Genomic DNA, 19145 nt, shown 5'->3' on the forward strand with positions numbered 1-19145 from the left:
TGACAGCCTTCTGAGGTCTGAAATGCCTGATGAAACTGTTTTGGTTGGGTACGCAGACGACTTTGCAGCTTTGATAGCTGGCACGCAGCGTTGAGCTGGCTCGCTGACTCAGCTAAAGCTAAACCGAGTTATGCGTACCATAAACGCATGGATGGCAGACCACGGTCTCTCGCTTGCTTTGAGCAAAACCGAGATCGTGATTTTGACAAAAAACGGATTGACACCATCGTGCCGTTGAGGGTGGGAGCCGTCGAGGTTCAAACCGTTCGTTCTGCCGAGTATCTTGGGGTCATGGTAGACATCAAGCTTGACTGGCGTGATCAGATCTTCCGTACAGCGGACAAGGCCGCTAGGGTGGTTTCTTCTCTTAGCCAATTGATGCCCAATGTCGGACGGCCTCGGTCCAGTCGTAGAAGGCTGTTAATGTCTTCGGTCCAGTCTGTACTCATACGGTGCGGAGGTATGAACAGACAAATAAGGAGGCATACAGGATGTGGCTCGCCCGAGTGCAGGGTTAGGCAGCACTGAGGGTAGCATCTGCCTACCGAACAGTGTCCGAGCCCGCCGTCGTGGTGGTTGCTGGAGTCCAAGATGCATGAAGTAAAAGAGGTGGGCCAGACAGAGCGCGCCCCTCTTCCCCCCTCGCCCATCGGACTGAGGCAGTGACGTCACTGCAGTCCTCGAGCCGCTACTCACAGCCCGTACACAACGTTTTTAGATGTTATGTTGCGTTGTTTACGCCAGTTTGTACTACGCAATTGTTAAAATTGGTTTTGCTTGGTTTTCAATATATTAATATGTTATTCCTTATTATATTACTACTAAAATATTAGAGCAATTGTTAATTAAATTGATGTCCATTTCTGCAATTATTGTTGTTATATCACTAAGGATCTACTCTGATCCGGTAAATAGCATCTAATTTTATGATGTATATATTTTTAGGATAGCCTACTTAACTGGTTCATGAATATATTAGTAACTTAATTAGATACCCTAAGTATTTTTAAATTACTGTATTAATAAAATCAAACAAACATTTTTCACCATACAGATATACCAAATAAAAGTAGCTTTTAGTAATGTACAATCATCATTAGATTAGTGTAATTAGGAATGGAGATTTAAATTTGTATGAATGGAAAGAAAACACATTTTAAATAAAAACACTTTATTTACAAAGTGTATCTCTCACCATTGGACATGCAATCAGATATAAACACATTGCGTTATTAGAGTTCTTGAAATCTTTTACTTACTCTTAAATTTAGTGCTGACGATGACGTTTCTTAGTTGATTATTTTTTATTTTTCGTTGCCGTTCATTTGTTTTTGCCTGTTTAAAAAACTTCAATATCATTAGACTCTACTATTCTTCTTTGAGCAAATAGCTCAAGACGGTCTAGAGGTAAACAATTAACTTTAAGGCGTGGCTTAATGTCTTAACTTTCTTCACAGGGTCATTTATTCATATCAAAGCATTTTAAATATTTAATTTTCAATTTTAAAAATTCCTTTTCCAAACTCTCAATTTTCATTTAGCCTACATTGCGGTGTTTTATTGTTACAACACAGATTGCACAATTTTTTTGTTTCCCCGGTAAAGTTTTCTGAACTTTCGTTTTGTAGAACATTCCTCCGCATCACTGCGATAATACTGTGTTCAGTAGACACAAGTTTGATTCAGGGCTCACGGATTTTTAACATTCCCCAAACCCAATAATCATTAAATTAATTCCTTTAAACATCTTCAAAATAAACAAATATAAAAATGTTTGAAATCGAAAAATCGTTTCTTTTTCACCTTTCAATAAAGACAAACCGTATAAAGACTGGGACGGGTGGCGTCGTCCTGTAATCCAGCTACTAGGAGGTCACGGATTGTGGATATTTATAGGTATGCACTGTGGATGGGATACTCCCTGGTGTGGATTAACGTCCGCACTGGTGAGTATTACGACTATCCGCAGTACTATCCTGATAATTAGACCAATTCGTATATACCAAGGAAAAAATGTGGTTCGGATTCCACTATAAACTGTAGGTCCCTTAGTTACCATTAGCTGTTTGGGCTATTAATTAACAGCTGTGTCTAAGGAATGTCGGCCTTAGTCACTAACAAGACTACAAGATCGCGCCACTCATCCTACACTCATCTCCATTCATACTTGGCTTAAAATACCTACATTGTATGGTCGCCATTTCATAAGAAAGTATTAAAGTATAAAGTATATATATTTTCGAATAAAATATGACTCTTATGTCGGATTGAGTTTTAGTCTTAAAATAGGTAACTGTCATTATATATAGCTAGAGCAAACCGCATACCTAGCAATTTTTATCTCAGTAAAGTAAAGTTTTCAGAAAGTAAACTCGTGTAAAAATACCGAACAAACGTGCACTTACATAAAAGAGAAAATCCTCTTAACACGAAAATAATAAAGTCTAAAATGAAATATATGTATATACATACGTAATTAATATTTTTTCTTTAAAAGTACCTGTGAACCAAGCTTTCCTCGGGGAAAATCATTAGTATTCTCTGAGAGTATTCTTTGGTCAATGCCATTTATCCAAACAGATTTTTGTGGTCTATTTAATTCCTGTAAAATAGTAATACAGTATCGTGTTGACTTTTATTTGTAAGCAACATTTATGATTCTCATATAAAATATTATATAATTAGTTGTTGTTTTTTTGTATCAACAAACCCAAAAAAGTTTAACACTAAATAGAAAAAGAAGAAATTAAAAATGAAAAATGATGGCGTTTCATTTATAACTAACACCAAAAAGCAGTTGAAGTAACTTTTAAACAGGCAACTTTTTTACCTAGTGCTAAAACATATATTTTATTAACTAACCTGAAAAAGGGGAGTGTTATATCTTATTCAAAAAATATTCTAAAGTGTAATTATTATTCCAACGGAATCGGTAGACGCCCGCATTTCATCGCTTTCTATGCAACATACAGGCCTGATTGGTTATTTACTATTGTCAAACTGTCCACAATTCATGTTAGTTCAAAATCATAAAAATCATTATTTAGTACACAAAGATATTTGTGTCATAACGGGAAATACCTCCTCCAAACCAGCTTAAATCGTGTCTGAAAAAGTAAGGTTTGTGCGTTAGCATGTATCTAGCGGCGAGGCAGCCGCGGCCGGGACTGCAGTGACGTCATCGCGCGCAGTCCGCTCTGTCTGGCCCACCTCTTTTACTCCATGCATCTTGGCTGGAGTCATCCCCGTCAAACTTTTGGCGGCAGAGAGAAAGACAATTTACCGGCGCCGTGGGGAGGACGAGGCTCGAACAGAGGAACGCACCCGCACCTACCAGCTGTGGCAGGAGGGCTGGGAACAGGAGACACGGGGACGCTGGACCAGGCAACTGATACAGCAAGCCTTAACCTTGGGTTAATCGGTGATACGGAGAGGTGGACTTCTACCTCACCCAATTTCTGATGGGACACGGCCTTTTCCGGTCGTACCTGTTCAGGATGGGCAAAGCCGCGTCACCCGATTGCATATTCTGCCCAGGCATTCTCGATGACGTGGAGCATACATTTTTCCACTGCCAGCGTTGGGAAAGGCCCCGCCTGGAGGCTCAACAGTTAGTAGGACCACAGACAATATAATACTTTAATGTATATTATATTGTCTGTGGTAGGACTGTTGTCGGTGGACACGGTCATACCGATGATGACGGAGGGTGAGGACAATTGGACCTGTGTGTCACATTACATCCAGGGTATTCTCCGCACCAAGAAGCTCGACCTTGACCGGGATGCGGTGTAGCTCATTTAAAGAATCTAAATGCCAGAAACGGTGCGAGCCCTGAGGGCTTAGGTCACATGTATGATAATAGATTATTTCTTTTTCAAACGGATTATTATCGCGGGTACAGCTAGTTTTATCATATTTGCTTATTGTTCTATTTGTGTTAAACAGATTGTAAATTAAATAAAATGTTTAAAAAAACACTTTTGTGAATAATGTTGACTACATTGAACCAGAAATAAATACTGGCTAAATCCCAATGACAAAAAAAAACAGACAGAATCTCAATTTTTTTAGAAGTTGTAGTGAAAAATTGTCACAAGCCATTTTTAAACTTATATGATTTATTTTGTATAATATTTTTATCTGCTAACTTTAGAGAAAAATAGTCGAACAATAATGGGTTTCAGTGACTAGCGGGAAGAAAAATTCTGTGCAAATTATAAAAAATTACCTATTTTATTTTTGTTATGTGCATGCTTTTACATAACAGAGTTTTTATTATTTTAGCGTTCAAATGCGGGGCTATAAAATTGAGATAAAATGTCTGTCTCAGGTTTGTAATAAAAATGTTTTTCGGAAATATGATAAATGTTTGTTTTAAAACGTTTAAACAACCCCAATTAACTACAACACAACCGAGCAAGGCGCAGGCTCGGTCCCCCGGTACAGTACTAACCATAATATATACTAAAGTTTTGGCGCGTTCTACCGATTTTTGGTCTTCCTCTTGTGTAGATATGACCCAAAAGTCGTTGAGGTGCGGAGGTGGGAGAAATAACAGACGAAAAAATATCCTCTGCTCTCCCTCTCCTTCACAGGGCTAATGCATTGCAAAGATAGTCAAGCTGTACTCTGTAGTAATTTATGATACACAAATGAATTATAAAAACCAATGCAACAATAAAAATGGTTTTAGATTCTTGATATTATTGTTTGTTAATAATGTGTGTTGTGCCTTAAAAATTTAACTATGATCAATTAAATATTTTGCGTCTTAGACCAAGGCACAGAATTAAATGTAGTTATGAACAGCGTAGTATTTAGCGCGAGGTGATGTTTCAATATGGGAATAATGTTTGTCCCTCTAAAAGGATTTCTGTTTAGTTATTAAGTCGCAATTGAGCTTAAATTGTTTTGCGTTTTGTATGAGAATGTTTCTATTAACGTCAGTAATGGTGGCTTTGTCCCTAGGATGTAATTTTGTTTGCCCATTGTAAGCTTTTAAAGCGACATTCGGCGGTTTAAAATATCCAAACAGCAGTTTTATTGTGTTTACCAGGGAAATGTCGATATCAGGATCTTGAACATACATCTCTGATGGATGGTGAGTTTTGATGGTTTTATTTTGTTTAGAATTTGAATTATAAGCTTAAATCATCCAAACTTAAATTATTTAAACGCAAATCTGAATGTTGAAATCAACATCTCCTTTATGTTAATGGCGGTAAATAAAGGTTGAGGCCTAGGCAAAAGGATTAAGTCTAGGCCTATAGCTATAGCCTATAAGGCTAGCCCTACTTAGTCCTAGGGCTAACCAAATGAGACTTATTTTTACATTTTAAGTTAGCTGCTGACTGTTTTGTTTGGATAACTTAAATGGTGTAAAATACTTCAGCATAAGTTAGGCTATTTTTTAAACCTTGAATTTATCAGAGCATAGGCCTAGGCCTATAGAAAATTAATTCAGATTTAAGGCCTACCGGTATGTGCTACCAATTGCTTTCAGGGTAATTCTGAGCAATTACTTGGTCAACCCCAATTTTTTTTATACTTTACTACGGTCATCAGGAGGTTCTCAGAAAGCAAGAAACATATAATTCAAGGCCCGCAAGGCCATATTACAGGTTGCCGAGCGATAAGAAGGTTCAAAGTTTAAGCGATAACAGTGGCTTGCGGGAGACGCGCGGAAGGCCAGTTGTGACAGTACCGTTATGGCTATGGCTAGTGGTTCCTCCGACAATCCTCCCGGCGATTACTGAGTTAATTAATAACCTAACTTAACCTAACCTAACCTAACCTAACCTAACTTATTATGTTTTTTTAGTCTCAAATACATCTCTAAGGCCAATTGTAACAGTACCGTTACGTTAGGTTACGTTAGGTTAGGTTAATTAATAACCTAACTTAACCTAACCTAACCTAACCTAACTTAACCTTGCGGGGCTTAAATTATATGTTTCTTGCTTTCTGAGAACCTCCTGATGACCGTAGTAAAATATGAAAAAAATTGGGGTTGACCAAGTAATTGCTCAGAATTACCGCTTTCAGAACTAATAATAAATAATAGACTAAGTAATAATAAGTTAGCCTACCTAAACCTAGGCTTAGGGATACAGTTCTGTATTGAATGACTGCATCTTTTATAATTATTAGGCTAACTTAAATGACAATAAGTAACTTATCTCGGTGCATGTTGCACTTACTAGGCCTAAAGATTAAACTTACTTATGGTTGGCTTAACTTAACTTAAGTCTGCCTAGGCAACTTAGCCTATCACTTTGAAATAAAGTTAACTTAACCCTCCGAGTGTCCCTTGTTTTGGCCTTAATGTCTGCCTATTTTTAGCTCATTTGCAAGGTTTTATTAAAACGGATCTGAGTAGCTTAAAAACAATGTTAATTATACTGTTCTATATACCATTTTGTTTGGAAAATCATGGGCTTCAATATTATATATAAAACATAAAGAACATTTGTTAAAAAAAAATTTTTTAGGTAAAAAAAATATATTTTGGAAAATAAAAAAAAAAATAAGTTTGCGCTCAATGAAATTGTATAAATTATAGGCCTATAAATATTTGAAAATAGCCACTTTGTTCTAAATTTTATGAGGATTACAAATATATAATCATATAGTGAGGTAAGTTATCAAATAAATAAGTTAGGCCTATGAGTGAAAAACAGATTTCAGTACATTGCGTTTAGCTAAGAATGCATAGCCTAACCATAGCTAGGAATCTGGCTGATAATTTACATCAATATCACTACCTACTTCTTCAGGATCATCAACCAGCCCTTCAAAATCACTTAAATCTTCTTATAATGCACTACGTAGCCTATATCACTACTTTTGATTTTTAACACTAAAACAATTAAACGTAATAAAACACATCAGTCATCGGTCCGAGGTTAACTAACCTGTTTACAATTAGGCACGTCAGCTGTCTGCTACAATTACGATCGGCTCAGAGAACATACAGCGCTGAGACAGACCTCTGGAGAAAGCTTAAGGAAAAGAACGATACCTAACTTGATCCAGTTCAATCCGATTCAGTCAGTCATAGAGCCTTTGCCGTAAACAGTGTTCGTGAGTCGCTGCAGCGACGCATGACACTCGGAGGGTTAAAAAGGCCTAGGCTTCTAAAGCCTAACCCAACATATTTTGCTTAGATCGATAGGAATAGGAGTATTTTATTTGATAGCTTATTCACTTCGAGAAGCCTAGTAACTTAATTTAAGTTAAAGGTAACTTAGTTAATTTCTAGGCATAAGTTATCAAAGTTATAAATCAGGCCAGCACCATTTTCAACTATTAAAATACCGTAAGTAAGCTCTAACTTATGCTAAGCCTAAGTTACGCCTAAAAATTGATGTGAATCTGCCAATAACTCCCCAATAAATAGTGTGCGCGACTGTGCGTGCGAGCTTACTCACCAGTAGTGCGCGCGCCTTTGCGTGTGACGAACGTTTGTGTTTCAGGAATCTGTTTTATTGTGCCCTTAATACCTTAATACCATCCCTTCGTTTTTGACCAGGTTTACTGAATTAACTGTGTCAGTTTTCTTAATTTTAGATCAAATAGCAAAATCAAATGTTCTTGTCATATTAAAAAAAAATGTGTATTAGGCTAGGCCTATATACAAATAGGCCTATGTCAACTCACAAACTTGGCGGGTGAAGCAGGGTTTTGAGTCAGTTACTCGCTAGATTATCCTCAAGGAAATCCTTGATGGAGAAATAGGCCGACTGAGCAAGTTGGTCTTTAATTTTTCTCTCAAACTTCTTGGTCTCAAGGTTTCTCAAGTTCTCCGGCAGCTTGTTAAACAGCTTCAATGCCATGGCAGGGAAATGGCGTTGTGACCCTGTTCCAGTCACTATGTTTTATAGGTTATTTCAATGTTTGACTGAGTTGAGCTAACTGTCATTACTGCAATGCGTTCAATTTCTTTGTTTACGACTACTGTATGCAATAAGATCATTGTATTAATTTAAGATAAATGTTGGTATAATGTGTGTTGGTATAACGTCAATTATGTAGCTTAGTGGTACTGTCGTCTGTCTTAGTGACCCGTAGTAAGTTATCGCCATCAATAGATTTAGTGCGACCGCTTTGTCACTTTTCTGCCCCTTGGAAGACGCCAAAATCGTTCCTGAGATACTATATTGATACTGTGGTTCCTCTACGTGAACATATCCTATCACGTGTATACAGTGGTATCAACTGTCGCGTGTCTATTGATCTGTAATATCCCCCTCAATAGGTTTTAGCGCGAGCACTACGTCATTTTTCTGACCCTTGGAAGACGCCAAATCGTTCCTGTGATACTATATTGATACTGTGGTATCCGTGAACATCTCCTCTATCACGTGTATAATTTCCGATGACTTTAAAACAGTTGACTCAAAGATTAAATGGAAATACTCAGTCATGATGTAAATAACAGTTTGATTTAGTCAACATTTCTTGTAGGTAAATATCTTATCATTTTTCAAAAGCTGATCTTGTTTTTGAGTGTTTTATACAAATGTTAACCACTCATAGCCGTATTAGGTTGTCCATATTAACGATTGTAAATTCTTTAAAACACTATTATTTCTAATTCTTCTACTTGGTGGTGTTCTATGACTTTCCTATATTTCCATAGTTTGCAAATCGTCTCTTTCAATGATTGCTCAAGAAATGCAGCACAGTGTTAACCTTTCAGAGGGCGAATTGGTTTTCAAAATGGGAGAGGGTGCACCCGGAGGTTACTTCCAGGTCAATAAAGGGTCAATCCATATCAAGTGGTCCAGAAATAAATTAATTGGTTGGCTTCAAGATTTTAGCGAATTTCCCTATAGGGAAGTAGCTATTACCGTAGGTGGCACGGTAAGACCTAGACCCGGGACCGATTTACTTTTTCATTTTGATGTCCCCAGAGGCCAAAAACACCATTCGTTCAAATTTGTATATATGTATATATATATATATATATATATAGACTTATATATATATATATATATATACTAGCTGACCCGGCAAACTTCGTATCGCCTAAGTTATAGGTTTCCCCTAAGACAGACCGATGGAAAGAAAGTACCGTTACGTTTAATTTTCAAGATGATCTTGTTCGCATCGCTCAATCACGTCCTGGTTGAAGTTCGTTCGCTACGCTCACTCACCTTTGAGTTGGAGCTCGTTCGCTACGCTCACTCACCTTTAGGTTGGAGCTCGATCGCTGCGCTCACTCGCCTTCAGGTTGGAGCTCGTTCGCTGCGCTCACTTGCCTTCAGGTTAGCTCGTTCGCTACGCTAACTCGCCTCCAGGTTGAAGTTCGTTCGCTACGCTCACTCACCTTTTGGTTGCAAATTAGCTGTTGTCATAAATGTAAAAGAAATAAAAGTGCTGCACCCTGTTGGTAATCCTTGTAACTTTAATGCTATTGAACATCATAGAACAGAACCAACTTGTTTAATTGAAACAGCTGTTAAGATTCATTAATTCCATTTCTCATAAGGTTAACATGGGAAACTCCAGAGCCACTGGGGCGGAGCCCTTTTAAGAATTTCGAAACGGGAAATAGTTTACGTCCGATTCGCATACCTACCGAATTTACACACCAAATTACATAACGATCGGTGAAGTCGTTCCGGAGGAGTTTGCAGACAAACACTGTGACACGAGAATTTTATATATTAGATATATATACGTCCGTGAACGCGATAACTTGAGTAATTTTTGCCCGATTTTGATGAAATTTGATTTAAAGGTGTAAAGCGGGATAAACTTGAATGAGTTCGCGAACCAGCACGATCGGACCATGGGAACGGGGCTTTACGGGGGGTTTTATGGGGTAAAAATTGGTTTTTCTCACTTTTGACCCTCAAAACACAAAATTTCCCGATTTCTCTTTAGACCTTTTTAAAGAGCTTAAAAAACAAATAATTTTGTAGGCTATATAAAAGTATTTTTCTTCGATTATTAGTAACGGAGAAAATTAAAAAAATTGTAAATTTAAAATTCCTATGTTATTCTTATGGAGAATATTGTCAAATGTTGTAGTTTGCTTGTTTATGGATATATTTTGATCAAACTTGGCAAATTTATTTATTTTGTACTAAGCTATCAATATTTTACTCAAAAACACACTTAATTAGTTTCCTTGTAGCAGCAAACCTAGGTACTCGTTAAACCTAATGTTATTAAAATATATTTAACTGAAAATCAATTCAGACAAGGAAATTCGCTTAGTCGGCAGGTTTGCTGCGGCGGGGGTATTTAATTTGTTCATATTTTTATCCTTGAAAGTACATCATTAGTAGGGCCTACAAAAATACAACTTGTTTTATTTTTATTTTATTTTTCTACTGTATGACGGCCATTTTTTTGATACTCGAATGCCCGTTTTCAGCGATTTCAGAGCTCTGCGTTAAATTGAATATCTCTGGTTCTGCTAATCCTAGAACATTAAAGTAAAAACCAATCTCTTCAGAAAGATCTAAACTTTAATATGGTAGGCCTAATATAGTTATGTTTTTAAAACTAAATATCTAGGTCTGTACCTAGGTGGTACCTGTTTAAAGTTTAACGTACCGGTAACGATGTTAAGAAAACTGATTTTTAACAATTTAAGGCAATTGACTATGTGTGTGTTATTTTTTATCTGATAGTTATAGGTGTGTATTCCAAATTATCAAAGTTTCAAGTTGTGGACTAACATAGAGTTTGAAATAAAAAATTTTGAAATCTTAACATTTTCAAAATTTCAAAAGTTTGATGCTTAATATCTCTGATGGGCATGAAAATACAAATTTCAAATTTGGCTCAGATATAGTAGGTACTAAGTAAGGGTATTATCCTGTAATAATTTTATTTTGTAGACCCAACTGGTTTCAAAGTTATGAAATATTGAAAAGTACTAAAATAAGCATTATACAGTATGTGTAATAGCGTAGGAAGCATAATATTATATTATAATACACTATCAATGTATTTTTTAATAATGTTATATTTTAATAATAGATTTTAAGTATTTTTTTTACAACACTCTACTTTGTTGTCTGCCACTGGTACAAATCTGTGAAAGGTTTTGTGTTCAGGGAATTGGTAGACGTACCTTAGAATCAAAATTGAAGTTCTAAATCATTTTTTGCTACTTCTTCACTGTCTACATAAAAAGGGGAGCGAGCTGGTGTAGTGGCTAGAGCGCGGGACTTCGGTCCGTGAGGTCCCGGGTTCGATCCCCGCCAAGTCACCAATGGATTTTATCTAAGTGATAATGCCGCAACCCCTAGGTCTAGCCTGAAGTAATGTGAAAAACAATCCCAGGCTCGTGCCTAGCGTCCTAGGACAAAAAAAAAAAAAAAAAAAAAAAAACTCTCTACATAAAAGTATTGAAAACCTATAAGTTCTTTTCGAAAGTTAAACATATCCTTAGCATTTAAATTTTTGGTTGTCAATGGTACATTGTAGACTCTATAAGTGACTTCGCTCTTTGTAGTGCCTCCTACACCATCGGAAAATATTGACACCACTTTATTAAAAGTATAGACTTAGATTTTAAATTAATATTGTTTTGGTTTTCAATTCTATGTGTTTTATTTTCTTTTAATACTTTTATGTTCATGAATTTAAATTTAAATGAATAATACACAAGTCTGCCATGTTATCTTACGGGACGTCTGGCACTAAACCAACACTACTTGCGACAAAGCAAATTCTACCAGACTGCGGCCTGGATTTAAAGGTGGCCTTTGCGATACAGTAACATATAACAATTTTTTTACTGAAATATTTAGTCACAAGGTACTAAAATACAAGCCGCGAGGCATTTTTTTATACTGCACACAGAAAAAATGCCTGCAATGGTGTAAGAGGCACAACAAAGATGGTGTAGGAGCACTACTTTTCAATATTTCATAACTTTGAAACCAGTTGGGTCCCCAAAATAAAATTATTACAGGATAATACCCTTACTTAGTACTACCTATATCTGAGCCAAATTTGAAATTTTTATTTTCATGCTCATCAGAGATATTAAGAATCAAACTTTTGAAATTTTGAAAATTTTAAGATTTTGAAAATTTTTATTTCAAACCCTATGTAAGTCCACAACTTGAAACTTTGATGATTTGGAATACACACCTAGGTGTAAGAGGCACAACAAAGATGGTGTAGGAGCACTACTTTTCAATATTTCATAACTTTGAAACCAGTTGGGTCCCCAAAATAAAATTATTACAGGATAATACCCTTACTTAGTACTACCTATATCTGAGCCAAATTTGAAATTTTTATTTTCATGCTCATCAGAGATATTAAGAATCAAACTTTTGAAATTTTGAAAATTTTAAGATTTTGAAAATTTTTATTTCAAACCCTATGTAAGTCCACAACTTGAAACTTTGATGATTTGGAATACACACCTATAACTATCAGATAAAAAAATAACAAACGCATACCTAGTCAATTGCCTTTAGGTAAAAATAAATTGTTAAAAATCAGTTTTCGTAGCATCGTTGCGTTAAACTTTAAACAGGTAATTAGACCTATATATTTAGTTTTAAGTACATAACTATATTACCATATTAATGTTTAGATCTTTCTGAAGAGATTGGTTTTTACTTTAATGTTCTAGGATTAGTAGAACCAGAGATATTTAATTAAACGCAGAGTTCTGAAATCGCTGAAAACGGGCATTCCAGTAACAAAAATGGCCGCCATACAGTAGAAAAATAAAATAAAAATAAAACAATTGTATTTTTGTACTTCTAATGATACCGTATGTACTTTCAAGGATAAAAATATCAAAAAATTTAAAAATCTTGAAGCAATCACCTTTGAACCACTTGATGGATTGACCCTAAAAACAAACATTTAGCCTATGAGGTAAAATTTGTATTTTAGTGCACAAATTAAGTTTTATTTTTAATTTTAAACATCAAAAATGTGTTATTTAGATTTTATAAATGTAAAATTAAACTATTATTCTATCAAATGTTCTAACATAAAAGTACATGAAGGAATCTCAGTTGAAGAAGAAGATGAAGAATTCAAGAAGTTAATTTAAATTTTACTACAATGTCCTATAATGTGGCTTTAGATGATAACACTCTCAATACCTGATGTTTTAAGTAATTTAACATAAATACTAAATGACTCTGTACATACGTCGTTCGTGAATCTCCCTTTCAGCACGGCTAAGAGTGTTGCAATTCGAAATTTAACTTCTTCAATCATCTTGTAAAAACTATATATTTACTAAATAATGCCATGAATCGTAAAACAATAATTATTTACAGTAATTGTTTACACACAATAATCAACGCACACACTAAACTAGAGGTCGCATCACGGAAGTTGCCTCCAGGCTGTATAAGACTCGGCAGAGCGCACACAGAAGTTACTTCCAGCCTCTTACAAAACAGAACAAAACTAACAAATATAAAATAGTAGGGGTGAGTTTTGACCTTCACTCGATTCTAGGAATGAGATGCGTGAGGTACAGTGACACTCACACTGCCGACACCACTCAAAATAATATAATCGCGAAAAATTAAACATCCCTGGAGGTTACTTCCGTGATGCGACCTCTGGAAGGTTAATTCTGTTTTCTTTTACCTAGTAGGCCTACTCATGGTAAGACCTGGACCTGGGACCTTAATAACTTATTTGTTTTGAGGTCCCTAAAGGCCAAAAACACCATCCATTCAAATTCACATAAATTTTATATATACCGTAGCAATAAACCTAGGTAGGCCCTACTCGTTGAACATAAATGTTAATTTAATAGATTAATTGAAAATCAATCCAGGCAAATGGAAATTCGCTTAGTCAGCAGGTTTGCTGTGGCGGGGGTATTTATATTTTTTAGAACCTTCTGTAATGTCGCATATTTGCGACCCCCGGTCTATAGCAAAGACAATAGTGAAAATTATTATATTTTTCTTGAAAAAGCCCAAACGCTGCATATATGCGACAGCTCATTTTTGTTTAAATGTATTGTGGTGAAAGTAAGTAAAAAACCCAGACGTAGGAATTGGCTAACTCTCGAACTCACTAACTCGGTCCAGTGCCAGAACTGGCTAACTCTGGAACTGCCTAAACGTCCCAGTTAGGAATTGGCTAACTCCGGAAGTTGCTACCCCGGCAACGCCCACTGCACGCAGCGTTGCCAACCTTAATAATCGACGAAATAATCGTACACTGCTGTATTTTAAAATGTCAAAGGTGTCAATAAAGATACCTAGGTAATTGTATTTTTTTATTTTTTATTATAAATTCCCCTGCATTATTACTGCTAACTAGAGCCCAAAGTAATTAAAAGGCAATTAAAAAATCCTTAAAAAGACATTGTTTTGTATTTGTCCAGCGGCTAATTAAATGTTTATGATATCTTAAATAAATACCAGAAGTACCTGGGGACCGACCCATGGCTCGGTATGGTTTAGGGCCTATCTCTATTGTAACTCTATAGCGAGTAATCTTCAGTTTAATATTTTGCTCAATAGTAACAAATGATATTTTTCCTACAGTCACCCGACAAAGTTGGCTTCCTTGTACTGTTTATAGTACAGAAAGCTGCTAATTGCTGCATATTTATACTTTGTCGTACGGTTTATACTTTGGCGCACATCAGGATTCCAACGAAACAACTCAAAACAGCGTGGTTCTATTATGCACGTAATCCGAGTACGTTTGGAAATAGGTTGGCAACACTTAAAGATAAGAATACTATGAGCAGCTGATTGACTATTACTATAACTACGATTTAACCTGTCATTTTGTGTTTATAGTTACGGTATTTCTGAAATTTCTTCTGGACTTTTCTTTTAAACGTTTTTAAAACATTCCTACGATCTTAATGAACAAGAAAATACATTTAAAGCATTTTTTTAGGTGTGGAAACCACTTCAAACTACAAAAACATACGGAACTATATCTCAAGTCGCGGAGCACATTTCTTGCCGAGGAAAAATAGCGGAGTGATACGGACCGGGTAGCCTACTACTTTCTCTAGGGCACCTATTTGTGTTGGCAGCTGAACCTAAAAACGTGTTGTATAGTGTTTGAAAGACTAATTATTTATATGCTTTATAGGGACTGTAGGAAAAATATAATGTGTAACACGAGTGGGAGTATTTACACAAATAACTATTTCACTTTGTACTGTACCTACCTATTTTGTAATTTGCTACTGTACTGTGTATGTATGGCTTGTTATAAACACACTAGAGAACCCGTGCGGCTCAATGAGCCGCATAATATGAAACATAAAGCCAAGGAAAACCTTATGCTTAAATTTGAGTAACTTTAGTTACAACTTAGAGTTGTTTGAAAACTTGTTAGAAACTAATTTTAAATATCTCTATTGGCGTCGTCAAGGTTCACCTACATTATTTCTGCTCTCCTTTAACTGATAACTTCTAATTAATGCTAAGCGATCACCTCAATTCGAGTCAACATGTTGCAAAAAAGTTTTTCCAGCATTGAGAATTGAAGAACACTGTTACCTTACTGATAACCTGTCTTAATTAATTAAATTTGGGTCATTTTATTTCTTTTATTTGAGACATCCCCTGATCAAACAAATTTTCTCCGTAGAGAATCCTGAAAAGTGGGGTGATACAGTATCAAGTGCTCCATTTTTTACCCACAAACTCTGGGTTACCAACTGGACAGCCATAATATGCTTTGAATAGGCTAAAACAGCAACGCCATTGAAAGTTGTTTAACGTAATTTAACGTGTTGTCTGTCAGTCATGGTACCTTAGTGACTGTAACTTAGTGACATGTATCTGATGACCTGCATCAGAACATTCTCACATTGTTCTGTGCAGTTTCTGTTAATACCTGTCCCAAAATTTTGAAAGTATGTATACATTTGTTACACACTACCTTCTACCTAAAAGACTAGACAATAGGCTGGTTAACTATTGTAGCTATAATATTTGGATAGCAATTTTAATTTTCTTTTTTTAAACAGCGTATATTATTTGCCTCTCCTGAATCATAAAAATAAACTTGACCGTAACTACTCGATCGTTCAATACATAAACACTAATTCCTTCACTTATGAACATAACATTTTAGTGGTCTAATATTGCCACTAAAACTTTCAATGGCAAATGAGTTTTTGAAACTTCTTATTTTTGACTTGAAATGTCTGGTTTGTGTTGGTGAATTCAGTCTAAACACGTTGTATAAGTTTGTCCGAGGAACTGTCAACATAACATAGTAGTAAACAATACATTTACGTTTTTCTCAATTGAAGTAAAGCGAGTAATACAAAAGTTTACAATAATAAAAATATAAGGTCCGCCAAGATTTGGGATTAACTTACTATTTGAACTTATCATAGTCAAGGCATTATTATAGTTTCTACTAAGTGTTTTGAAATATCTCGATCTGTCAGTGTCTGAAGTAAACATTTCTTGCATGCATTCATTTGATCTGACATTAGGCAAGTTTACTTTCCCACCGTGACAACACTATGAGCTTTGTATATTTCTTCACTTCCAAAGTAAGTTGCATAGTAGAACTGGCAATTTTTATTCATCTTACCAAGTGAATGTGTATCTGGATGGGTATCTGTTAGACCAGGTCTCTCTTTTTCAACTTCCTCATACGCACAAGATATCTTATTATTAATTATGTCCTCCTCCCTTGTTCAATATTTCTTCTTTGAACTTGAGGCATTTTCTGTTCTTCCAACAAAACTGTTTAACTTGGTCTTAACCTACTGAATATTACAAACATCAATATTTAGCCTACTCCCCAAAAGCTTATGAGTTTCTTTTTATAAACAGCTGTTTTTTGTTTTTAAATTTGTTCTATGTGTATTTCTTATGGGGAAAACCCGACCTTTAAGAGGGTCTCACGCCCTTAAGAGCACGAATTTTAAAATTCTAAAACCTTATTGCAAAACTACATATTGAGACGAATCTTTTGACACCTCAAACGTTGAAATTGGTGCACAAATAAGGGAGGAGTTGCGTTAACAAAAAAACGGCTTCACGTATTATACAGGGTGGCTGAAAAGTAACTTACACCCCCACTTAACTTTTCAACCATTTGAGATATTTGAAATCGGTTTGCGGCGGTTTGCGGCGGTTAGATATGAGGGGCTACAATAATTATGGTCAATTTTGAAAATTTTGCCCTTAGGGGTAGCGGGGGTAGGGGTAGCTCAACATTTTCAAATGACAAGTATAGTTGAGTTTGGTATAATTTTACAGGTCTTGAAAAAACATGAACATTGACATAAAGAAAACCAAAATCGGCTCACTAATAACAAAATGGTGCCCTAAAACGTTTCGAATTTAAATAACCATGAGGGTGGCAAAAAAAATGAACTTGCACACTCTTTAACTTCTTAACTAATTTAGATATTTGAAATCGGTTTGCGGCAACTTCTTTGGAAATGAAGGGCTACAATAATTATGGTCAGTTTAGAAATTTTTGCCCTTAGGGGTAGCGGGGGTAGGGGTAGCTCAAAAATTTTCAAATAGCAAGTATAGTCAAGTTTGGTATCATTTTGTAGGTCTTAACGAAACATAACAAGTAACATAAAGAAAATAGAAATCGGACCATCCATAAACAAAATGACAGCTAAAAATGATTGAGACAATGGTTATTTAAAGTAATTATGAGCTGTCATTTTGTTATGGATGGTCGGAGCAAGACCTACAAAATGATACCAAACTCGACTATACTTGCTATTTGAAAATTTTGAGCTACCCCCTACCCCCGCTACCCTTAGGGCAAAATTTTCAAAACTGACCATAATTATTGTAGCCCTTCATTTCCAAACAAGTTGCCGCAAACCGATTTCAAATATCTCAAATAGTTAAGAAGTTAAAGAGGGTGCAAGTTAATTTTTTGCCACCCTCGTGGCTATTTGGATTTGAAACGTTTTAGGGTGCCATTTTGTTATTAGTAAGCCGATTTTTGTTTTCTTTATGTCAATGTTCATTTTTCGTCAAGACCTGTAAAATGATTCCAAACTTGACTATACTTGTTATTTGAAAATTTTGAGCTACCCCCTACTCCCGCTACCCCTAAGGGCAAAATTTTCAAAATTGACCATAATTATTGTAGCCCCTCATATCTAAGAAGGTTGCCGCAAACCGATTTCGAATATCTCAAATGGTTGAAAAGTTAAGGGGGGGGGGGGTGCAAGTTACTTTTCAGCCACCCTGTATATATAGATGTTACACGTACGGTACTGTATTTAGTTTAGTTTTCCTTTGTTATTTTGTTCAACCAACATGGTTACTTGGCAACATGTAATATGTTAAAATATTTTAATTTCATTTTTTAAGGAATAAGACATTTGAAGGAAATTGTTAAAGCCGTTGTCGAGATCTTTGTGCAGCAAGCCTACTTATAGGCTACAAGCAAACATTGCTCATGGGCCAATAAATAAATAAAAAATTATAGGAAAATAACATAATATGAAGAATATACAGTGGAACCCTGATAAGAAGACCCTCGATAACAAGTCGCTCTTGATAACAAGTGTCATTTTCAAATCCCCTTAAAATTATTTTACCCCTAATTTACATGTTATTACAAACTTCGATAAGAATTCAACCTTGATAACAAGTCTTATTTTACAATCACCATGAGAGTCTTGTTATCAAGGTTCTACTGTATTAAGAATAACTTAGTACTAATTAAACTACCGGTACTATGAAATTAAGCTCAATACACGTGAGTTCTCAAACACGTATGACAATTTTAATCGTGATGTCGTAATAGACCATTAATTAATAAAGTCGTTAACTACGTTTCATAACATATTCATTAAATTAAAGGTTCGTCATTGAATCGTCTAACTTAAATGTGTAAAAATATTTCATAGGTACGTTTCATAACAGTTTATAGAATAACACCTCTGACAGTCTGATTAGGGGGAGTACCAGTGAACATAGGCCTAGTGACAGTTTTTGTATCTTCAAGATTCATGGACCCTTTAGGCAATTCATAAAGAGAAGCAACGTCATCAACATATTCATCATCAGATGAATATAAGTGATAGGACCAGTTAGGCCTACCTTCTGACAAGAAGCTAAGCCTAGGCCTACCATTACTTACACTGTTCACTGGATCATAAGTAGGATCATCATCCGTGACATCAACAATATCTGAAGATGAATTGCAAA

General features: G+C 35.6%; 1 protein-coding gene across 1 annotated transcript in view; it reads left to right on the forward strand.

The window, feature by feature from the left end:
* The first annotated feature begins 5097 nt into the window (after window positions 1-5097).
* The window catches only part of LOC128995583 (uncharacterized), a 43029-nt gene continuing 28981 nt past the window's right edge, over window positions 5098-19145 (forward strand). Inside the window, exon 1 of the mRNA XM_054420600.1 lies at window positions 5098-5104. Within this exon, the coding sequence (XP_054276575.1) occupies window positions 5098-5104 (7 nt within the window). The remainder of the gene's footprint in view (window positions 5105-19145) is intronic.

This window comes from Macrosteles quadrilineatus, unplaced genomic scaffold (genome assembly GCF_028750875.1).
Source record: "Macrosteles quadrilineatus isolate MER2022 unplaced genomic scaffold, UCM_ALF_1.0 Scaffold_5__1_contigs__length_97177068, whole genome shotgun sequence".
In the NCBI taxonomy this organism is placed as follows: domain Eukaryota; kingdom Metazoa; phylum Arthropoda; class Insecta; order Hemiptera; family Cicadellidae; genus Macrosteles; species Macrosteles quadrilineatus.